This window comes from Battus philenor, unplaced genomic scaffold, assembly GCF_028537555.1.
Source record: "Battus philenor isolate CCGP_79_NKW_IND1 unplaced genomic scaffold, ilBatPhil1.0.hap1 SCAF_9, whole genome shotgun sequence".
Lineage (NCBI taxonomy): Eukaryota > Metazoa > Arthropoda > Insecta > Lepidoptera > Papilionidae > Battus > Battus philenor.
In genome coordinates this window covers 4,413,866-4,438,715 of record NW_027181759.1, presented here as the reverse complement: position 1 = coordinate 4,438,715, position 24,850 = coordinate 4,413,866, and the positions used below count along the sequence as shown (strand labels likewise).

Below are 24,850 nucleotides of genomic sequence, written 5' to 3'. Positions count from 1 at the left end.
GAACAATTTTAAATGGTCTACAAAGATAACATTTATGTATCGGTTGTACGATCAGTCGATGCTTTGGCGCTGCCAGTGAGCAGTCCACTGTACCAAATTGCAAAATATATTTTATAATTGTTTTAACAAAGTTCAATTTGCAACATGGCGAAAGTGTTAAGTCAAGAGTTACCAGACATTGAGGTAAGATTAATTTTTAAAACAAAATAATTCACATTGTTTTATAATACGAGACCCCGTTCGTCGACCGACCTTGATACTCATTAGGTAATGTATTTCTCTGCGTATCTTTAATAAGCTTGTCGTTAGCGGAACAAAGAGAACATACCTTTTGACATTTGTCAATACAAGAGTAGTGATTTATAGAAAAAAACAATAGGTATATTTATAAATAAGTGATTTATTCTACAAATCTACGAAGTTTTCTTTAATTTTATTTATAATAACTTAATATTAAATATTACCTATATAATAATATTATAGTCTAATATTATAATAAAAATAACTATTATTTATTTGGCCGATTATTTTTTATCTGGAATAAAATTAGAAATAAATAAACTTTATAAATAATTTTAAATCAAATATAACATGACAGAATATTAAGTAAAAAAAACATATTTTTATTCAATAACAGCGTCATTGGCAATTAATAAGTAGGTCAAAAATTCAAGATTGTTTAGTCAAGGTTTTATAGCATTTGCGTAAGAACGCTTGTTATTGCTACTCACTACGATGACAATACTTTGTTTTTAAATCATTCGAACGTGGATTTGAATTCCAATGTTGCCAGTAATGTTATTATCGTTGCATTTGGTCTGATTTTGCAAATACGTGCACGGGTTGTTGTTCACAACTCACAATAACGCTAAACGCGTATAATTTTATATATATGTAATATGATTTTGTAGGTTATGTCAATTTATGTCAAATTCATTGTAATACATGTATTTATCATAGATTTTTATTTAGTGTGAAAATCTATAACTATAAATTATATATTTATTTGACAAGCACGTTCGAAAACAGAATGTTTACATTAAAAAAGTAACATGTTAGCCTTGATAACCTATTGCATTATTTCATTTGAATATCTCAATTTATCTGACAAATGGATAAGCCGTAGTAACAAGTAAATATTGAATAAAGATAACTGTACTTATTGCTAACGTCAAAGGACCCTAATATCTGTGATCAGATAAATTAAAAAATAAATTTATTTTCGAATGTTATGAAAACAATGATGTAATTGTTACAATAATATGTTTATTCATTACATTACCCACTTATGATAATTTACTGTAATCCATTGTATACGTCTTGAAAAGAATGCTAAGAGTCCAATTTGTTAGAAAATAAACTAAAATTCAACTCCGCTGTAAGAAAGAGAGCATTCTTTAAGGTCGCCAACATAGTCGGATCTGAGAATAGCCCACCACGAGTTCAGACGTTTTCTTTATGTGTTTTTTAGAATATTTACTACAATAGTAGAGCAATTCATTTCAGGCCTTACAATCGCCTAAAAATCCGAAAGCAAAAATAACTTGTAAGAATGCTAAAAAGTTTTTGGGTACTAAACTTTTTAAATTTGTTATATGAAGCTGTGCTTGCGAAAAAAAATACTTTTCACAATATATGGCAGAAAACTAGGCACCTAGTAGATATTATAACAGCCCAATTGCAAAGGAACAAAGACTTCCCGTGACCTGGACTAAGTCGTCGGTTCATCTATAGGGGCAAATGAAACAATAAAAAATAGAAGATTCTAAATGATTACCACAGACAATCTAATATATAAAATTCTCGTGTCACGGTGTTCGAACTTGAACTCCTCTGAAACGGCTTGCACGATTTTTACCAAATTTTATATGCGTATTTAGTAGGTCTGAGAATCGGCTACTATCTATTTTTCATACCCCTAAGTAATAAGGGTTGTACACCCTTGGAAATTTTTTTTTTATTTTTTTGACGAATTTTTTTGTTTTTATTTGTTTATGATACAACATACAAAAATACATACAATCCTAAATTTTCACCCCTCTACGATCAACCCTTATTTTTAAATTGAAAAATAAAAATATATTTTTTGCAAAACAACGTTTGCGGGATCAGCTAGTATAATAATAAAGAAGTACAAATTCGTAGAGTTAAAATCGCTTTTTTTGTCAATACTTGGGTAAATAAGTAATGCATTGGATGTAAAAGTTACCTTCGTCATGACACTACTACCGTAGCCATGTTTACCGAGACGTGGTCACCAGTCGAACTTTTCTGTCTGCGGTTGTACGAGTAATATGCCCCGCCCACTGCCACTACAATGACTAATGTTGTTTGCCTGTTCGTATTAACAGTTTCCTGGGTTTAAGGTAGCTAAGGGCTCTTTACCGTAATTAATCTAGATCTTCTAAATAAGTAGATTTTTATATGCCTCATAGACCTCTGTGTTATATGACAGATTATATTAAAGGCACCGGAAAGTAATGTCGCTTTCTTAAGTTAGTTTAACAAGTTTTTATTTCTAATCAACAGTATATTCACGATCGTTATCAACAACCTTTTGCCATCTAGTTTAAAAATTTTCAATGCCGGTACGGTAAAAATCAATCGTTTTTTTTTGTAAAATTTATCGACAGAAACCACATTACTTTCTGGTTCCCCTAATATAATCTGTATCAAACTAATGTGGATAGAATGCAAATATCACGCACATCAAGTTATACAATATATATGCCGGCGCATTAGAGGACTTGAACTTGTTAACAAACAGTACTCTCAAATTCTCATAACACTTGGGAAGAATTACTTAATCTAAAGATTTTTATTTTCATCATCATCATCATTTCTGGCGTAGGATATCCACTACTGGACCAAGGACTCTTCCATAGATTTCCAATAAGATGAATGGATGTCCTACGTTGCGCTTGGCGATCCGTGGTGTCGACATCTGTTCTATAGTCTATGGCCAAGTTATCACCATTTGTAACTAGAGATTCAGTGCAAATAAAATGATTATTATTGTAGCTGCCACTTGAACCTTCATATTGGCCGCTTACTTACCCCCAAGTTTCGACCGTTGCCAAAACAATCGTCTTGTTGGCTTTTTGTTATAGAACTTATTGAAGCTCAATCCAACTGTGAAGCCGTACACCAACTTTGTCCCTTCAGCTGAGACCAAAAAGAACAAGCAGCATTGGAAACGCAACGCCGATAGAAAATGCACGGTGAGTGATAATTATCATATAGGAGAAAGAAATATCGTCTATTCCTACTGAAATGAAACACTGACATGTCAAAAAACCGCATATTCTTGTATGCTTGTATTGACAAAATTACATGGCTCTTTCTACACGCGGGGAATAATATAATAAAGGGTTGGGTAGTCGCGCGGCATATCGAATGGCACGCCATTTATTGTGGCGAGGTATCTCGGCGCCGTGTCCCGTCTCGGCGATATTGTTTTTGTTGAAGTCGTTGCTGCTAGTCCAGAGGGATTTTGCAGTTTCATCCGAACTCAGTTCGTGGAACTGAAAGATCCGCGTACTTAATAAAGCTTACTGGCCCGATCGTATTTCAGTTGAACGATGACATTCGCATGAAGGTAGAAGACTGTACACGTGTGAGCGTAAAGTATAATTAAGTGTGACTTTGAATGGTAGCGAAGAGTACTCGGCGATCGAAGGATTGAGAATAGAAATATATGTATAGTTCACATTAACACCTTTAAAGTTTTTACACCTATAATCAATCAACTTGTATAGAATATAACAAAAAAAATTAACGCTTCCAGACATGCCCCTCACTGGAGAAAAACTTCGAAGACATCAAACACACGACGCTCTCGGAACGCGGAGCCCTTCGTGAAGCTGCACGATGTCTCAAGTGCGCAGACGCACCGTGCCAGAAGTCTTGTCCCACGCAGATTGACGTCAAGAGCTTCATCACCAGCATTGCAAACAGGGTTAGAAGCTCAATTGAAATCACCATTATCATCAGCCGATAGACGCCTACTGCAAGACATAGGCTTCCATGAAAATCGCCTCGGTGACCGGCCTTGCGCTACCTATTTGCAGGACTTCCCACGGCTTTGATTAAATCGTCGCCTCATCGATAAAAAATGTAGAAGATGCTTAATTCTTAGAAAATATCAATACTCTGTAGCCACGTCAAGTCTCATTAGAAAGCTCAGTCTCTCGATGTGTCTTAAAGAGAACTATGCTTGGGATTTATCTACGAGATTGAATAAGAAATGAGAAACAAAATGAAAAATAAACTAAACTGTGATTATTATTATTATTCATAGAATTACGCTTTTGCAAATAAATTTCCTCGCTCTCTAAACTTTATTGTTTCCTCGCGACGGTTTTTAGAAAAAAAAAGATGTCTGGCAGTTAGTAATTATATTGTTTTAAAAACGACAATAACCCAGAAATTAAAATTAACCGTTTGCTTGCAAAATTACGTTTTGTAATCATATGTTTTGATTTATTTCCAGAACTACTACGGTGCCGCAAAAGCTATTTTATCTGATAATCCATTAGGATTGACGTGTGGAATGGTGTGTCCCACTAGCGACCTCTGTGTCGGCGGCTGTAACCTGCACGCAAGCGAAGAAGGCGCCATCAATATCGGCGGTTTGCAACATTTCGCTGTTGATGTTAGAGCATTTTCTTATTTCCTCTACACACACGCGATTTTTACACAAGATGAATGATTGTAGGTGTAAAAGGGTGAAAGGCGTGAATGTCTTATTTTCAACATAACACTTTAAAGATTTTACACCTATTTTCCAGCAACCTGTATTAGTTTCATTTTTTATTTTGGACATTCCAAAGCACAACAGGCGACAGCCTAATAATTTTTGGTAGTACAAATTCTGCGGGTACCAAACGTGGGAATCTTCCTGGGGCCCTTAGTTCTTGGAGGTAAAAACAGCACGAAGCCCGAAATAGAAATGTGTTTATTCTTCAAGCTTAGCCCATTTTTATAACGATTTCAAATTTTGAAACAATGTTTAACGAATAGAAATCGTCAGCCAATCACCAGTCGTGAAGTGATGTAGAGCGCTCTCCTTCGCCCGATGTATATAGAAATAAATGTAATGTAGCGCTTACGTAATAGCATGCAATAATTATTTTTAATTTGTAGTAATCCTATTTTGATTTTTTTTACTACATTATCACTACTTTTTCATTTCTGAAAGCATGGATTTTTGGATAGGATGTACCATTAATTCATAGCAAACGGGCTATGCATTCAATCGTTTAAAGATCTTATACCTATTTCCTATCACTCTATATACTAGGTAATGTTAACATACTATAGCAACATTTGTAGATAGTTTTTTTTAAAGTACGTAATTTCCGCTATTATGTCTTTTCGAAGTTTCATCGATTCAGGCCACAGACGCCTATTGTAAGGACTCCCCCAAAGATATCTATGGAGGCATGCCGTAATTGCCACGCTTGGAATTATCGATTGCAGTGTGATGCAGTGGAAATGTGTCTGCTGGCTGTGGCAATCCTATATTATTAATGCACAGTGAGAATTATATAAGATTGTATTCAGGGTATAGTACCCGCGACCTACAATCGCAAGCCTTAGTACTCTACCACTAATTACCACTGGGCTAACACTTAGTAAAAAAAATTCTACTATAGTGTTTTCTAAGCGAAAGTCGTTTGCAAAAGAGATCACAAACAATAATCTCTCTGAAATTGTTGTGAATTCTTTTTAGATTAAGACTCTTTTCAACTTCATAGCTTATTTTTAGTATGTGAGCTCAATTTAATATTTGTTTCTATCAAATAGGTTTCTTTTGGAATATTTCTTTTGACGTAAACTAGATACTACAATAAATGATTTTAAGTACAAAATTAAGTACGTAAGCAATTTAAAAAAAATTCTTTAAGAAACCGTTTAATGACTAATAATAAATACCAATAAGTTTTTACTCATAATTAATCTATTTTATTTTTCAATCTTACAGATTTTCATGCGAATGGGCATTCGCCAAACTTTGGATCCCAAAACTAAACCTCTTCCTAGAGGGGGTTCCCAAAAAATTGCATTGATAGGCGGAGGTCCTGCAAGTATAAGCTGCGCATGTTTCCTGGCAAGATTGGGGTATAAGGATATAACAATTTATGAGAAAGAAAAATATCTTGGTGGACTAAGGTAATAAAAGTATTATCTAAATTATTATACAGAATTATTAGTTATAGGTAAAAACTTAAAAATGTAACGTTTAAGTAAGAACGCTTATTGTTACTGGCCACTAAGACCACAATACTTTGTTTTAAATATTTTTTGCGCATTCGAATTCAAATTCGAAAGAATATTTAAATTCGAACGCTGTCAGTAATATTAGTGTCATCATTACATATGGGCTGATTTTGAGAAGCAGCTTTTGGGCTGATTTTGAGAACCCTTAAGTGATAATTTTCAAAGACCTATTTTCAATTACTCTATATAAAATGACCACTCTAAAATATGTAACATTAATTATTTTTGGAATGCGGTAGGGCAATAACTTCTTGCAGTACAAAGCCTGCACTGACTCAATAAACAATAAAACATTTTAAGATGTAATCCGTATTTTGAATTTTTCTTACTATAATTTCATAATGTTTTTTATTATTTCTGAAACCATTGCTTGTAGATAGGGTGTACGTCTACGATTATTTATAGGTGTAAAAACTTTGAATGTGTGAATGTATAGCTCATTTGCTGTGAATTAATGTATGGTACACCTGTATTTATATTGCAACCCAGCAAAGGTCTCTTAGAGTTTGGTGTTACAAAAAACCAAAATTTTTAACAAGAGTGTGTACGTGAATAATGTAATGTGAATACGGTTCTTAGTTTTTTTTACTTATTTATTTTATTTTGTTACTTTAACCTAGAAATATTTATAAATATTAACGCATTTTTAATTTACTAGTTCATCCGAGATTCCACAATATCGATTGCCGTATGACGTGGTGCAGTTTGAAATAAGTCTTGTAAAAGACTTGGGCGTGAAGTTCGAAACAGGAAGAAAGCTCGCAACGAACGATATTACTGTTGACGTATGTGTTTTTTATTAAAATCATTATTAAATGCTTGAAAGACAGCGTTATTAGTTTGTTACAATTACAGGGACTTCTGCGAGATGGACACGAAGCTGTGTTTCTTGGCATCGGTCTCCCTGAGCCCACCAGTATTCCTATCTTTAAAGGTCTTACGCAAGAAATGGGATTCTACACGAGTAAAGACTTTTTGCCATTAGTATCCAAAGGAAGTAAGAAAGGTACGTAAACGCAAACAACGTCGTACGAAGAAATACATGGTTACGTTTCTACTAAACTAGTTACACGATGACATAAAACTTAAAATTAATTTCAAAAACATTGAAAGGAAAATTAAAAAATATTTTCCGAATAAGATAAAAATAATATCCTTATGTACAAAAAATTAAAAATAAAACATCATGTATATCTATTTACTCAACCCCCCTTTTGGGTAGAATTTCGTAAAATCTATCCTTAGCAGACCTCTGCTTAGCGAAAGAGATATTCTTTACGAAATTTCAAGTCATAGTCCCTGATATAAGGATCGATGTTCGAACACGTTAAAGATGTACAGGTGACCCTTAATTTATTAATTACAATTTAATGTTGGCCATTGACATTAAAAGATTATTGTCACTTGACTTCGGCGTGATATTAATATTTGGGATCCCTCTGTATATTTCAAAGGTTTAATCTAATTACAAACCAGTACTCACTGTACATAGTCGAAAATATCCTATATAATACAAAGATCAAAGAGTAAGATGAATTTTATTAATGTATATTATAGCTCTCTTCGAATTGGTTTTTATCTCCTCAGTTGTGTCAATACGGCGTCCCCGCATTGGCCTTGTAAGTTTGCTGAATAGGCAGAAGTAACACGGAGCCAAATTAAGCAAATCCTGTCGTTGCGACAAAATACGAGACTAGTTATTGATGGTTTATCCAAAAAAAAAAGAAAATTAAACGATTTTGGATCACACGCTTGAGATACAAAAAATACCTTCAAAATGGTTTAAGTTGAGCCAAATGTTATTCCAACTTTTGACAAACAGGCGCTTGGCAAATGTTATACACAGTTCTTCAGTACCCGGTTATAAATATTACACATCGACATTTGGAAAGAGACAATCGGCTAATTTCGGCTTCGTAGAACACTATCTCTGTCCCATAATACCTATGTAACGTTTTCAGTCGTTGTTTCGTGCGACAGCTTGGTTGGACAAACCTACCTCGAGACACTCGGAACCCTGATTTTATATCTTCATATTTAACGTGTGTGTCTATTGTGACAGGTATGTGTGCGTGCAAGTCTACTTTGCCGCAGTTGCACGGTGTGGTGGTTGTATTGGGAGCAGGCGACACAGCTTTCGACTGTGCTACATCGGCACTACGTTGCGGTGCGCGCAGAGTCTTTGTCGCTTTTAGAAAAGGCTTCAGTAACATACGGGCTGTGCCGGAAGAGGTAAATTAATTGTATTTAAGAAAAAAAAATAATGTTTTAACTTCTCTATGAAGTATTTGTGATCTTCATTAAAAATTTTAAAGAATCGGTCTCCTAAAGATTATTACTATTAAATGTTTTTTAAACACAACCTCTCCAACATGCAACTAACGTCCTTTTCATGCGTCTCAACCAATTTTCACAAGACACGCCTTTCATAATATCAGTATAAAAATTTGAAGGTATATTTAAACATGGAATATAAATTTTAACACACCACCGTTCCATAAATGCAAACTTTTTTGAATGGCTACATGAAAAATGGAAGAATACGATTTTTGCACCAAATAATCACACTTATTGTTGTTCATGAATATTGTTTGATATTTATCTTGATAATATTTCACAGGTCGACTTGGCAAAAGAAGAGAAATGTGAATTTATGCCTTTCATGTCACCACAAGAAGTAATAGTAAAAGATGGAAAAGTGAGTGAATTTTCTAATAATTTTACTATTATCGTTTTAACGTTGTGATATTGAGACAGGCTAATCTATGCTACGTAGACATCTTACATATTTGCGCAAATCAAATTAAAAAAGTTTATATATTAAAACAATAAATATCTTTACCGATTATTGGTTTATGTCTGTTATATTAAGGCAGCTAAATGTTTACAAGCCCTTTTCATGGATTAACTTAACATGTGCGTAGATTTAGTGAGTTTTGTACTAACGTTGTAAGCTTAGATAATAAGAAGACGCCCTTCATTTGCAGTGGGTAGATCGGTAAATACTTTTTACAGATTGCAGGTTTAAAAATGTGTCGCACCGAACAACTGGAAAATGGCGACTGGATTGAGGACACAGATCAAGTGATACAATTGAAAGCAAACTTCATCATTTCAGCGTTTGGATCTGGATTATACGACACCGATGGTAAAGTTACTTTATCCTACTTTCATTCTATATACAGGATGATTAGTTGTTGATGTAAAAGCTTTGAAGCTGTAAATATATAACTTATTTGCTTTCAATTAATCTATTGTATACCCTATCCAAAAATCAACGACTTTAAATAATAAATAATGTAATGATAATATAGCATTAAAAAATATTTTTCAAAATTCGAATTATTGCATATTAAAATAAATTATTGTTTACTATCTGTCGTTGGAGACTTTGTACTGCTAGACGTAACTGGCCTGTCGCATTCAAATAAAAAAAATAATTAATGTAACATATTTCAAAAAGATGAACATTATACAGGTTGTACTCTTTTAAAACTTTTACATTTGTAACCAATCACATTGTACATATATACTAGCTAGTTTCGAGTAACAGAATTATTTTCAGTTGAAATATAGTGCTACCAAAACCGCTATACCGCGCCTTAGGTTTGCGCGCGGTAGGAAGTGGGGAATATTGGCAGCTGCGTTCCATCAGTCCGCTGTGAACGCTCGCGGCGCTCATATTATTTTTTTCCTCGGTCCCCTTACAACTACTGGTACAGCAGTTTTGACACTAGTATAATTAATAACTGTAATTATTTTTTATTAGTAAAAGCTGCAATGTCAAGCGTGAAACTAAACCGATGGGGTTTGCCTGATCTCGACAGTACCACGATGCAAAGTACAAATAATCCTAAAGTGTTCATTGGAGGCGATTTAGCTGGCGTTGCTGAAACTACTGTTGAATCGGTGAACGATGGAAAAACTGCTGCCTGGTACATGCATTGTTATTTACAGGTAAGTAAATATACGATGGCTGTGTACCAAAAAGTGAGTGGCAACCTCGAACTAGACGATGCCACGAGGATACCCCTCCCACTAGGTGGATCAACGATATAGTTAAGTCTGCCGGAAGTAGCAGAATGCTGGCAACGCAAACCTGGTGACTGTGATGATCTTTGGAGAGGACTATGCTTTGCAGTGAGCGTCTAACGACTGATATGGTCACGATGAAACAAAGTTTTAAAAACACTCACAGATAATGTTACATTTGTTTTCCTTTCTAATAATAAGTGATGGTTTTTATTACAAAATACCTCAAATTAAGGACCACAGAACTTCTATCCATAAAGTTTAATTTACATATAATCATAATGTAAATTAGTTCTTATTTTGTTTTTTAACCCATCTAGTGTTCACTTCTATAAATTCGTACAAAATAGATATGATATTGATGTAAAATAAAGTAAGTATTAATTTTTATACACGAGTAATGTAGTAAATATAGATTTTGTGTAATTGTCTTGTTTATTGATCTAAGTAAAAAGTCGTACATCTTTTCTTTTTTCACGCCCATGTTCTATAAATAAAAAAAAAATTTGATGGTTTTTACGATTTTGTTTAAATATTCCAGGGATTACCCTTCAATTCACCAGTTGAATTGCCAAAATTCCACTGTCCGATCGACGATGTGGATTTATCTGTGGAGGTTTGTGGGATTAGATTTGAAAATCCTTTCGGCTTAGCAAGCGCTCCGCCAACAACAAGCTCTGCTATGATCCGACGCGCCTTCCAACAAGGATGGGGCTTTGCGGTTACTAAAACATTCGGACTCGATAAGGTAGATGACTATTTCTTTAAAAAATTGTAAAATCTTAATGGTTTCTTAAAAAATAAATTAAAATTTATACAAATTGGCAATTATAGAGGAAAAATTTTTAAGGAGGTTGAGTGTATAGTTTATTTGACAGCAAAAGGCTTTTCACACCTACGAGCATTTCCAATCAACCTGTATAAAGCGATCACTTTGAAACATGCTACGTAATTTTTTTTTCTCAGTATACGACAAGCCTATAACGTTTAGCAGTACAAAGTCTACATACATAGTAATAAATAATTAATTTTAATATGCATTAATCGCTGTTTCTTACTATACTATTATTACGTTATTTATATTTCTGAAGTCATTTGGTTTTGGATAGGGTGTACCATAATTATAAGGGCATACTATTAGTACTATTAATTGGCAGCATACGAACAATATATACATCATAAGTTTTGACACATATAATTGACCACCCTGTATACTAGAGCTTAGTTAACTTAAAAATTTTCTCATGCCATCATAGAGACGCAACTTCATGTTGCATTCTATGTAACTATTACGTAAAGCCTCCTTGCAATGGCGTACATTTTCACGGACAAGATTCATTTCTACCTTAATAAAGTTTTACTTTTATACCCCTCGTACCTACTTCCACCGAAGCATGTATATATGAAGATATTTCCGTAAAACATAAAACAATGTCATACATATTTCTCTAGGATTTAGTCACTAACGTATCACCGCGTATTGTCCGCGGCGTCACTTCGGGAGAGAACTATGGCCCAGGACAAGGATCTTTTCTTAACATCGAATTGATCTCGGAAAAGTGCGAGGCCTATTGGTGTCAGAGTATTGCCGAATTGAAGAGGGACTTCCCCGACAAAGTAAGTACAGTCCATATAAAGATATAAAGACAAAATCGTAAAAAATGATTTTGAATAGTTTTGGTATACGATAAATATATGAATTCTCACTTCAATACATTTGTCGGACTTAGATCTCTTGTTCAAGGCACGTTTTCTTAACCTTACGGCGCGTTACGATGAAAGGTATCTAAGTTTCTAACCATAAGTTATTACATCTTGTTTTTCTTTCTCATTCTTTAAGTGACAATATTCCTGAAGAATCAAAATTAATTAATTAGTTTCTATATATTACTATACACTTTCGTGTTATGTCTTTGTGTTATATCTCGATATCTTTCGCAGCTCTTACACTCTTTAGAAATCATCTTAATAATTGACTTTATCCATAACAGATGTTTGATGAAAAATTTTAAACATACAGTTTTAAGGAATATTGCGCGTCGGTGGAAACATTTTTAAATTAAGAACTCTTTTGATGTCTAAAGTCCAAAGAAATGTTTCTTCTTACGTGCGATCACTCTTTTATTCAATTTCATTTTATTTTATGACTAATCATTATTTCTATAGTGTTGTATATAATAAACTTTTAATGTTGTGTCATCTATAAAGGAACGCATAAAAGAACCATTATTTATACATCAATTTTAATGTACTGCTAGTGTACATTAATAAATAAATAATTATGTCATTAATTTAAAAAGCTTTTTAAAACAAAGCAAATAGTCAATAAAGCTTTGGGATGAATTGTTTTAATATTAGAGATATTTTTGGAAGAAACAGTCTTTGTTAAAGGCTAGAACAATCGTAGGTTTAAGGTGAAGTTCAATTTTATTCTAGTTTTTATCTAATTGAGTTCTTCTGTCATTATAGGTGATCATAGTGGATTATTACCTTCACTATTACACGAATAGATAAAAGAAAACAAAGTTGGATTTTTATTACCTTAATTTTTAATTGGCAATTTAAAGATTTACTAATTGTTTTCTGAAATAATGTCAATTTTCAAAGCTTTAACATTTCTCATCAATGTAGCTCTAGTAAAAAATCATACATAATTTAATAAATAATTTAGACTGTAACAATTAAAACTTGATATTTCTTACGAACAGGTAGTTATTGCTTCAATAATGTGTTCGTACAATGAAGAGGATTGGACTGAATTGGCTCGAAAAGCAGAAGCGGCCGGCTCTGACGCTCTGGAACTGAACTTGTCTTGTCCCCACGGAATGGGGGAGTCCGGTATGGGGCTAGCATGCGGACAGGTGAATTTACCCTTTGTCATAGTCTTGACTTCCTATTAAGAAATCATACATATTGTATAAACGTAAAAACATACAATTCACTAATAAAGTTTTAAATACTATTAAATCTAAACAGAGATTGGTTATAGGTGTAAAACTTCAAAAAGATTGTTCCATAGGAGAGAGCATCTGACAGTAAAAAGTGATCATATCTCTGAAATATATTACATTAATTAATTTTTTCTATTGGAATGCGACTGGCTAATAATCAGTGGTAGTATAAAGTGTAGAAGGACAGATAGAAAAAAATAATTTTTATATGTAAGAAGTAATTCTAATTTTAAAAATGCTTTTTATATGTTATCATAACATTATCTAATATTCATACGAAATATTTCCACTCTTTCAATGTTTAGTATCCTTATAAATTCTTTTCTTCGATTTCCAGGATCCGGTTCTAGTGAAGGGCATATCACAGTGGGTACGAAAAGCTATTAAAATCCCATTCTTCGTCAAACTGACACCCAATATCACAGACATTGTGTCTATCGCAATGGCTGCATATGAAGGTGAGATATATGTGTTTATTAAAACTACTGTTAACTGAATAATTAATATATATTTGTTAAAATAAGATACGCATTGCGTTACAAAGCAAAATTAGGGAAGAAAAAGTGACGGTTATCAGGGTTGCAGTTACTTTCTGTGTTGCCAAAGTTACGTAATATTTTACCGAATAAATTACAATTAAAACCTAAATAATTTATTTATTTTATGTTGTGTATTGAACAATATGTCTTGCATATGTTTGCGTTACACTTTACCAGATGACTTTTATTTTTTTAATTAGCACTATATCAATAAGTGAGGAAGAGCAATTTTTGTAATAAGTTATGCAAAAGCCCAAAAAGGTCTTAACTAATTTTAAGCGCCTCGCAAAACTACACACGTTAATAGAGATTTACAAAACTTTACTTTCGTAAAATATTCCTCTAAACTTTGAAATGTATACAGATATATTCTTGTCACGATTCCCATTCTTCTGAACCTATAAATGTTTTATCTTATTATCATTTCTATACAAGTAAATAAAATTGGACTGTCTGTTTGTAGTATTAAAATAACCGTTTTTTACCAAATGCATATAAATATATATGTGGAATATATACCAAAATTACATTTTTATAAAATTATTGTCTGTCTGTCTGTTTGTTCCGGCTAGTCTTGAAAATGGCTGGACCGATTTTGACGGCACTTATACTGGCAGGCAGCTAATGTAATAAGGAGTAATTTATGCTACATTTATTTTAGAAAAATTCTAAAACCGAAAAAATGAAAATTAACTTAATTATTTGTTTGTAAAATTCCACGCGGAATGAAGTCGCAAGCACATCTAGTATTTATTTTAATTGTATAATCAAGCACATAAAATTTTGGGAATACCAACTTTGCCAACTCATAGATTTCCAAAAGGACCGTTGGAAGCTGACTGCATCCAGTGCCTTCCGTCGACTTTAACAAGGTCATCTGTTCACATTCTGAATGGGCTGCGCTTGCTCTTCCATGATCTTCCAGACTTCGGAGTCCAGAAACCTTAAGCCTTACTTACTTAACTTACTTTAATGTATCAATCAGTTGGCTATGGACCTGAGATGGTCTCAACTCTAGAACCTTTATGCCCTAGTGGAAATCTCTTCTACGCGTGCATATGTAAATTCACATTGTTATGCTGAAAGAATTAACAAGATTTAAATTTCCATTTACAAAGGCGGTGCTAGTGGAGTGTCAGCGATAAACACAGTCTCCGGTCTGATGTCCGTCACAGCCAATGCAACGCCTTGGCCAGCTGTTGGTAAGTTCATAATGCTTCACTAAATATTGTTACGCTGTTAGACTATTTATATTCCGGAGAATCTGCATAAGAAGATTCTCCGGAACTGTGTTGTGTTGGAAGTGAAATATTTAATACCATAGTTATGTTAGGTACGGCGGCATACCTGTCATCAGTCTTTTGGGAAACAGTATTGTCATTATTGTCAACTTGAATATTATTACGAGTAAAAAGTAATTTATCAATGGAATGCAATGTTTGAAAAGTAAATTTATAAAATTGCATAACCTACAGTGAGGTCTACAATCGATCTTTAAAATATTCTACTTTTGGCGGCAAATAGTGTCACATAAAAGAAAATAGGATTTCTGTTTCGTAACAGTATAGCTATTTTTTACTTAAAACAGAATAGTACTGGCAAGATATCGTTTAGAACAATATTATCTCATCCTAAAATGTTTTCAAAAATGTGTGTTTTATTTACAACAATTATAAATTTATAACCTCTTTGGAGAGGTTAAATTCATTCGCGACAATTGTCAGAATGTTTTCCTCTTTTCTTTAAAGTAATGACGTTTTCTAGAATGACAATTTTACTATAAATACAATATTTGTGTCAAAACAAAAATGTTTTCAATTTAATTAAGACTGCAAACTTCTGAAGTAAGACTGTCTATAGAAGATCTACGCGTAATTTTATTTAAATGTTTATGAACCTATTACACAGAAGATATTCTCGAGTATTTGAAGATAAAGTTAACTAACTTTTTCACCAACCTTTTAAAAAAAATGTAAATTTTAGAACGTAAAGCCTGTTTCTAGGCTTTTGGCTCTGGGATAATTATTTACGTGAACATATATACAAATTGTATTTTCAAATGAATTATTTTACAACTAAAAAGAAGTCAAAACGTCACTAAAATGTATGTAGTAACGATATATCAATTATTCTCTATTTTTTTATCTTTAATTACTTGTCTTTGTAGTATTTTATTTACTACAATGACAAGTAGATATGTACCAAATACTTCTGTTTATGACTGCACATATGTACGTATATATTGTATTAATATTTAGGAGTTATTTTCATGATATGTTTAATATAATATCGAGTATATACATAATAGGATTTTTTTCCTCAAACATGTTAAAATGAAGGCTTTTTGAGTTCGCTGAATAGCCAGAAGAAGCACGGACCCAAATCGGCGGTATACACTAGTATTCTGAACGAAATGAGTCAAGTTCTTGACGCTTATTTTCAAAAACTTGAGCGTTTTTAGCACGACGATATGAGACCGTTTAAGACAAAACTTTCTTCGAAATGGTTTGAGCTGAGCCAAATGATATTTCAACTTTGAACAAAAAAACGCTTGGCAAATACTATAGACAGTCCTACCAACCTAGGACATAAATTAGGTGCGTTTCTAACGCCCGGGAATTTTAAATGGAAATTCCACCTTACTTTTTGATCACAGCAGTATGTATGACTTCCAATTGTTGAATGAAAGTGTCGCCGTTTGCGATAAGACCACACTCTGTACTTCATTTTTACCTATTTCATTTAATTTATTTGTTCTATTGATGTTCAATAATAAGTAATAACATCAGGTCGTTCAAAATCCACAACGTACGGCGGCGTTTCGGGTAACGCAACTCGTCCTATGGGGCTTCGAGCCGTCTCCGCTATTGCCAACAAACTTCCCGGATTCCCTATTTTGGGTATTGGAGGCATTGATTCTGCCGACTCTGCCCTTCAGTTTATTTTATGCGGTGCGCCCGTTGTTCAGGTATGTACAGACTAGGTTTTTTATAACAGATATACGAGGAAGTGTGTGCTAATTTGACAGTTTTTATAACCGTAATAAATTCTCAATTAGCTTGTACTAGCTAGAGGATCTTCTAAATGCGTTATTAAGTATAAAGTTAACCTATTTATGTTGGGAATCTAAAGAGACGTCTTAGTTTTAAGATAAGACGCGATCTGTCTACATCTGTTGTAATCTGTGTCTAGGACTAAAACATCCGGCAATTGTCGATAGCTGTAGACACAGAGTAAAATTTTTCATGTACTTATAAGTTGGCTATAAAAATATGACAAGAAGTACATTCGATACTTATTTATTTCATTCAATAAGTAAATTAAAATTTACATTGATGAACTAGCCATTTTTGTTTAATTTCTTTCGACGGGTCTCATAAGAAGATTCAAGGTCACCCAAAGAGCAAAAGAGAGGGCTATATATATGCTCGATAGACGCAGCATAGTGACGGAGGTAATAGTAACAAGAAGCGCCCTGCCACCTCATACCCGCCAAATCTCAAAATGTCATTAGGACAGCAAGCAAGGTTTATATATATTTAATTCAAATCCTTCACGCAGATCTGCAGTGCCGTCCAGAACCAAGACTTCACCGTTGTAGAAGACTATATACATGGTCTTAAAGCGCTATTATATTTGCGGTCTTTAGGTCTTGACGGCTGGACTGGCCAATCTCCACCCACGCCAAAACATCAAAAAGGAAAAATTGTTCAGACACTGACTAACGAAAATGGCAAGGTATTTATTTGATTCGTAACTTAAAAATCTACGTTCTATATTTTTTACGTCAATATAAATTTTATAATAAAAATTCTTGCAAAATTTTTGACATAATATGCATGACGTTGTTGTTGCAATTCGTAATTTTTACTTTATTAGGCGTGTGCCGTTGTCTTATTTATTTTTACAATATTTCGTTATAGTCGCTATTCAGTCTTAAATGGAACATAAACTTCTGTATTACAACCTCAACACTACCCACATGAATCTGTGTTAAACACACACAGATTCATGTGGGCAATCACATCCCATTTAGATACACAAATTTACAGAAGCAACTTTAACTTTAGTTCAATGTGATGAATTTTAAATAAAATTATTTTTTTTTAAATGTTTATGACAGGTATTAGCAAACTTTGGACCATACAAAAAGAAACGAGAAGAAATTCTGAATTCCATCCGTCAAAAGTCGGATCTGTTGAATGGAGATTCCGATGATTCTTGCTTGAAATATAACGCAAGCAACGGTTCATTGGAAGACATCTCACTGGTTCCCAAAATAAAGGATATACTAGGCGAAGCTTTGCCCAGGATTGGGCCTTACAAGAAACTGGACAACACTAAACAAGTTGTCGCACTTATTGACGACGTAAGTTATAAATTTTTATTTATATTTTATATTTATAGCTTGAATTTCCGGCATCATTGGTAAGCTCGCAGTTACTTAACGAGCTATGGAAAGGGCTGTGCCATAGATTTATTTTGATCGAATCGGAAATGAGGAGATCCGTAAACGAGTAAAAGTAACCGACATGGCCTGGCAGATTGTATATACCACGCAAAACAGATAGCCGCTACAGCCTTAAGGTTCTACACAACGTAGACAGACAGACATCGTCGGAAAACGATGGTTGTAGCGCTTTCCGTCAGTCTTATTGGAAATCTATTTGGATGAACTATGTCCAGCAGTGGAGATGATATACTCCCGTACATAATGATGATAGTTTTTTATTATACAATAGCTGGTTATTGTCTCAGTCACAGCTAATAGAAACAAAATAAAACAATATATAAAATTAATGTTTACTTTATTTATTGATTTAATATCTTAATAATAATGTGTCGTTGCTTATAATAACTAATATGTTATACAATTTCTAAATAATAATATCTTCTTAGATCAGGGAGAGTCTGGAACACTGGTTCTAGTTTGATTTTGATTGTAAATGAGCCTAAATATAGAACAACATGAGTAAAGCCACATATAAGTTTTTTATTTCGTACATTGAAAGACATATTTTTATTTTAATGCCTTATGGTAGACAAAATTTTTGTGTTATTACATCTGGTTCTTTTTTGACTCAAATGAATCATTGACGTCAAATGATTGAAGGCGTTCTAGAGTTTTATGGTTTTCACAACATTTGACGATCAATTTTTATAAGTTTGCAATTGATTATAAATGAGAAATAGCTTTAAGTTCTTGTAAACTAATTAATTTAAGATGATTGTTCTATGAACATATTTTATTTATTTTCAGGACATGTGCATTAATTGCGGAAAATGTTACATGGCTTGTGCAGATTCTGGATACCAAGCCATAGAGTACGTAATATTTTTTCTAATTTATTTAATTAAAGAACAATAGATAATACCGCACAGACTTGATATGTTGCATAATTACATCATAGTAAATTGTCGATGTTCACATTAGCCAGATTAAGTAAGCCCTTCAGAAAGTAGATGTGCCTTTTGTCCATTTTAAACCCGATTTGTCAATGGGCGTGGCTAAGTGACAACGATGATTCATCAGTTTCGTAATATGAAGACGTTTTACCTAAATCACACATATTTTATTGCCCTTTGGTTAGTTAAGCCCTGATTTGGATAAAATTGTAACAGCCTTACAAAGCTAACAATAGATTCAACAATTATCAATAAAGACGGTATGACCCTTTGTTTACGTTTATGCCTTTTAAATGATACGTCCCTTCTTTATTATTGCGGTACTTACCAATTTTTAATACAATATCCTGTACTACTACAAGCAGCGTTTCCCTCATATAGGATTACAGTAAGATTTATCGATCACAATTATATGGGCACTATAAATACTTTTTACATTCCAGGCTGCGAAGTTACGAAAATAAAATAAATTATCAACCGTAAAAGTTTGATTTAGTGTATAAACTTATTTCGTCTGTCAAACTAGCAATTTGTAACTTTGTGGTAATTGATGTTTAGCTCATAACGAAATAGCACTACCCTACGTTTTGTAATATTAAATACTCTGTACCGTATTTGTCCTTATTACTAATACACGATTCGTCTTGTAAATGCCCTATGCGCATAGTCTTCGTGGTCGTACCCACCCCGACTTGGTCTCTGATAAATCTGTTTTCACTCACAGCGTAAAATTTTAAAGTTACTTGTCATATTCAGGTTTGATCCAGAAACTCACATACCGCATGTCACGGATGATTGCACCGGTTGTACTTTGTGCCTGTCTGTATGCCCCATCATCGATTGCATTTCGTAAGTCAATAAAATTGTTTTATACAATTTAAACTCTATTGTTATTCTTTATATTTTTGTGACATTAAAATAACCATTCTTCTAGAATTATAAGTCTCCACACTATATAAAAGATATGCTAAGCTTATATTACTTTGACACTATTTTTTGAAAGTGTTATATTTTTGCAATCCTAAAATTCAAAAATCTTGTTCTGAATTTATAGCCTCTGGTAACTGGAAAACAACAACTTTTTTTCAATGTAATTACTAAAACGCCATGATGCAATCAGGTCCTGTATATCAGTTGAAGTTGATTATATTATTTAAAAATGGAACTTGTATTGAAGGTGGAAACATAACCAAATGTATTTTATTTACAGTATGGTACCAAAGACGATCCCGCATGTCATCAAAAGAGGACTCGGATACCAAATTCATCCTGTTACACCTTTAAGTTCAGTATGCCAATGAAGGAGTAAACAAAATAAAGCAAAAAAAAAAAGTGTAAAAATATATTAAATAATATTGTAAAAAATCTGTATAATTTGCTGTCATGTCATTGTCACCTTTTTATATATTAAAGCTGCTCTATTTTTCGCAGTCTCGTAGGAGTGTGCCCACGAATTTGATGGATTCACTTTTAGGCCGAGTGCAGATATTGGTTTCGGACAATTGTAGTGTTTTTTATTTACAACATTAGCTACCAATATACCGTTCCTATTTTCATGCAATTTTTTACACACAAAACACTCAAATTTTTCTGCAGTTTTTAAAGTATCAAGTTGATATGGTCTCTTTTTAATTTCATTCAAAAGTTCCTCATTTGTTATCAGGCCTTTGATTTTATGTTCTAGATAAGTTTCGTATAAGTTATCATCATTCAATAAATAAGATATATGTTTACTCATTATTTCCGGCGAAGGAAAGTCTTCTAAGAGAATAGCAGATTTGTTATTCGGCAACCAATCCCTGACCAAAGGCGAACCAAAATATATCGGTACTGTACCAATTTTGATTGCCCGCCATAATTTTTCTGTAATGTAATCATTACATACCCCATTTTCTATAGCAATTACAAATTTATACCTAGCAATGAAACGCAAAATCTCGTCATCGTGTAAATTATTTAAATAGTCTTCAATGAATTTAGTTGGCATTACTTTATTATTTAAACAGCCGCCATAGGAATCTATATTCACGAATTTCATTAATTCTTTAACATACGCATCTCTTTCTGTGGACGTTTCGCAATCTGTCTGCATATATATGACCGGCGATATCTCCTTCAAGTACTTATTTTTCTCTGCTGTAGACACAAAGTACTTTAAGCTGGTCACATCTTCTAACGATTGCAAGTATTGTAAAGGATATGGAACATCACTAAAACGACTAAAAGTAGATGAGAAGTTAAAAAGATTTAATACTTCTTCATGCATCAACTCTTCAACATTTCTTGGAGATTCCTCATGATATAACCCCCAGATTTTATTATAAATACGGGGCAATGGCAAATCGTCGAAATTAATATTACTACCATAAAACAAGTATCCATCAATATTGTACAAATCTTCAATACTCCGGTTACTATAAATGTCACATTCTATATTATCTGGACAATATCTAGTCTCAGAGGTCCCGGGGAAGTTTGGCGTCCACCATAATATCACTGGATTTTGAGTATTTTCTCTCACAGCTTCATTATTGTATATCCACAAAATAAATATACTAATAGTAACCACTGTAATCCAACATAGTTCAAACAAAGTGATTTTTAAAATCCTTGAAAATATCCTGAAGCATGTTTTCACTATATAATTCATGATATTAAAAATATAATGTTTTATTTTAATACTCTTCTTGGTGGACATTTCACACACTGTTATACACCATCGCTTTATATCTTATGCATAGAATGTAGTTGAATATGATAAACAACTTCCTGCTTGTTATCATTGCAAAGCATTTACATTTTATGTGTAATAAATGAACTTAAAATTTGAGTCCTCTTTCAGTCTGTATATAATACAAATCCATAACATATGCAATCAATAAATCAACATAGAGCAATCCATAGATGGCACCAACTGATTTTCCAACAACAAACAGATGTAAGAGTGCTATAGTTGTAACAATCACTTGTATAAGGAGATAATAACATTCTGCCTCATGCTGCACTTGATCAACAATGTATAGCACCATAAGTTGTAGAGAAATCATAAGAGTTGGAGCAGATGCCAAACAACACCAAGTGTCAACAGGTTCCACAATGTAAGGTATTATACTTAGGAGAAGTGCCAGTCCCTAAAAAGATGTCATGACTCTTCAGTAATTTTATATTAAATATGAAGATATTAGATACATAGAAAATAGATTAAATAACTTTTATTAATCATTTAACCCGAAGCCTCCTTAAATACAATTCTTAACTGAGAAATTATCATTTACATCACATCAGATTTCTTAGAATTTTTATTGGAACATTACAAAAAATTGTTCCTAAAGTTACAGAAACCTTTGAGATTAAAAAGGGCCATATATTTGGTGAATAACTGTTAAATAAATACATTTTATAACAGTAAACATAGAATGTTAAATTTGTAATTTTAACGATTTTCTTTACATTAAAAATAAATACAAACGATTGAATAATACTAGCGATCTTAAGATATAATTTATTGACTAATTATATACTTATTTACCACTGGGAAAAAGCGAACATCCACGCTCTTGCAAAACGTAAAAATAGTCAAAACAAAGTGCAATCAAAAGATGAAAATAAAAGAGTCCATAGTACGTGCCGGTATGAGAAGGTTCAGCGGCTGCGTGAGATATTGCAATAATGTTTAATATTATTTCTGAAACTAAATACAATTGCTCAGCTACGTCCTGAGCCTGGTCCACTAAATACAGGACGATGAACATAAAGGATAACATAAGTGTCGGAGCCGCAGCCAGGCAGTGAAACGTTTCTGGTTCGGCCAACGCAAAGGGTAGTGTCATAAGTATCATTGATATAACCTAAAAATAAACATTAATGACTTTTCCTGATAAAAAGCTATTGCGAAATACAATAAAAGATGACGGAAAGACAAAGATTAAAAATGCCTGTAACCAAGATATTTTAAAATAGTATATAAATTATCGAAAACTCTGGAATGGCATACATGTTATCAGAACATTATTTTAAAAAAGATATGCTGAAAATGTTTTTAATGTAAATCAGTATCAATAATTCAAACCTTACCTATTGAAAACAAGAGGTTTTGAAAACATTTTGTTAACCTTAAACTGTACTAATTTAGTTTTCTTATTAAGCAACACTACATTTCCGTTCCAAAATTACACTGTCCGAAGAGAAAACCAGTGGCCACCGTTATTCAAGTTTTATAGCCAAGAAAATCTTGGGTATAATTAATGAAATTTAGATATTGATTACAAAGTAAACCACAAATTTGTAATATAGAAATACATTTATTACATATCTCAGCGTAATCAATCATTTATTCATGCAATTGTACATATTTAAAAGAACTGCATGATTTAATTATTAAATGATATTATTAATTGCTAAACATAGAATAATAAAATTACTCAGGCGCAGCTAAATGTACATCCTCTTTCGTTCGCAATTAAAAATAAATCCAGTGATAATGCGGTTAACAGGGTGAAATAAAATATACCATAAATAAGCCATAACCAAACTCTACTAAGATTTAAAAGGAAACATTGAATAAAAGCTCCAAAAGTAAATAAAATTTGGAAAAATAAGTACATTTTCTCCATAAACAGCGGAACTGCTTGTCGTAGATACAATACAACGAATAATAATGATATTATCAGTGTTGGACCAGTTGATATGCAGTACATGTGACCATGAGGCCTCGGAATCAATAACGGCAAAAGTATAATTATGAGAGCTATTACCTATAACGAATAATCAATTATAAGTTTAATTGTTTACTAGAAATATAAAAATCACAATTTAAATTTCTAGGACTGCCCTACGAAAGTAACGCAAATGTTTTAAGAATCTTGCCTTTAAAACTTTTTAACTTAATATTCAAACCAGAGTTAATTTATTGCATTTATATGATAAATCGATGAGTTAACATACATTTTAATATCACTTATAATTTTGGTTTTTGATAACACGAAAAGCAGGAAATATGTAAGTAATAAAACTAAAGATAAGAAATATATTACTTACAAACTCTATAAGTTTCATTATAAATATATTGTATTTTATTAATTCATTCCATTTCTTATCCACTGGTACAGTGTCTGTCAATAAAAAGGACTAATTTTTAGTATATATGATGCTTTGGGAAAAAAATTAATTAGCAGATTTTACACTAAAATTTCTTTCCTAAATTATTATTGAATTTACTAAAAGTAATAACAAGAGTTTTACCATTTATAATCATATCAGACATCTTCGCTAGAAAGTTGAATATAAGTATTTCAGTAAATAATATCAGAAAGTTTTCTTAACATTTAATGACGATTATATCATTATATAAATTGTATCAGTGTCAAATTCTTCGAATGTCATTATTAACTGCTATTTATGACAGTCTAAAATTTAATTATTTAATTCTAACACTTATATCAATATGTGCCAGTGAGAGACAATTTATAAGCGAATAATCATTTTTTCTCTGCTCTTAAAGAAAATATTAAATTATAAAGTTAAAATTTACGTTCAAAATAACAATAATAAAAAATGTTTTATGTAAGTAAATATGTTGTATATCCAATCATTGAGTGTGCATATATTTGTGAAATGAACACATGTCAAAATGTCATTAGT

At 32.6% G+C, this 24,850-nt stretch overlaps 2 protein-coding genes across 2 annotated transcripts; one reads left to right on the top strand and one right to left on the bottom strand.

The window, feature by feature from the left end:
• Nucleotides 1–43: 43 nt before the first annotated feature.
• On the top strand, nucleotides 44–20,680 carry su(r) (dihydropyrimidine dehydrogenase su(r)). The gene is made up of 22 exons (XM_068775530.1): nucleotides 44–183; nucleotides 3,111–3,221; nucleotides 3,788–3,958; nucleotides 4,493–4,654; nucleotides 5,987–6,174; nucleotides 6,941–7,067; nucleotides 7,138–7,288; nucleotides 8,345–8,514; nucleotides 8,903–8,980; nucleotides 9,298–9,430; nucleotides 10,052–10,239; nucleotides 10,856–11,062; nucleotides 11,767–11,931; nucleotides 13,023–13,175; nucleotides 13,603–13,723; nucleotides 14,923–15,006; nucleotides 16,594–16,772; nucleotides 17,366–17,542; nucleotides 17,928–18,173; nucleotides 19,065–19,129; nucleotides 19,967–20,059; nucleotides 20,421–20,680. Exons 1-22 carry the CDS (start codon nucleotides 145–147, stop codon nucleotides 20,509–20,511), a joined length of 3,099 nt encoding a protein of 1,032 aa, XP_068631631.1. The 5' UTR covers nucleotides 44–144; the 3' UTR covers nucleotides 20,512–20,680.
• On the bottom strand, nucleotides 20,427–23,069 carry FucTB (alpha-(1,3)-fucosyltransferase 10). The gene is made up of 2 exons (XM_068775531.1): nucleotides 22,740–23,069; nucleotides 20,427–22,341 (listed from the first exon to the last, which is right to left on the bottom strand). The coding sequence occupies exon 2, from the start codon at nucleotides 21,906–21,908 to the stop codon at nucleotides 20,592–20,594; it is 1,317 nt and encodes a 438-aa protein (XP_068631632.1). The 5' UTR covers nucleotides 21,909–22,341; nucleotides 22,740–23,069; the 3' UTR covers nucleotides 20,427–20,591.
• Nucleotides 23,070–24,850: the final 1,781 nt, after the last annotated feature.

Bases quoted from the DNA above. Each gene is read 5' to 3' on its own strand.
- FucTB (XM_068775531.1), bottom strand. From the start codon at position 21,908: ATGTCCACCAAGAAGAGTATTAAAATAAAACATTATATTTTTAATATC.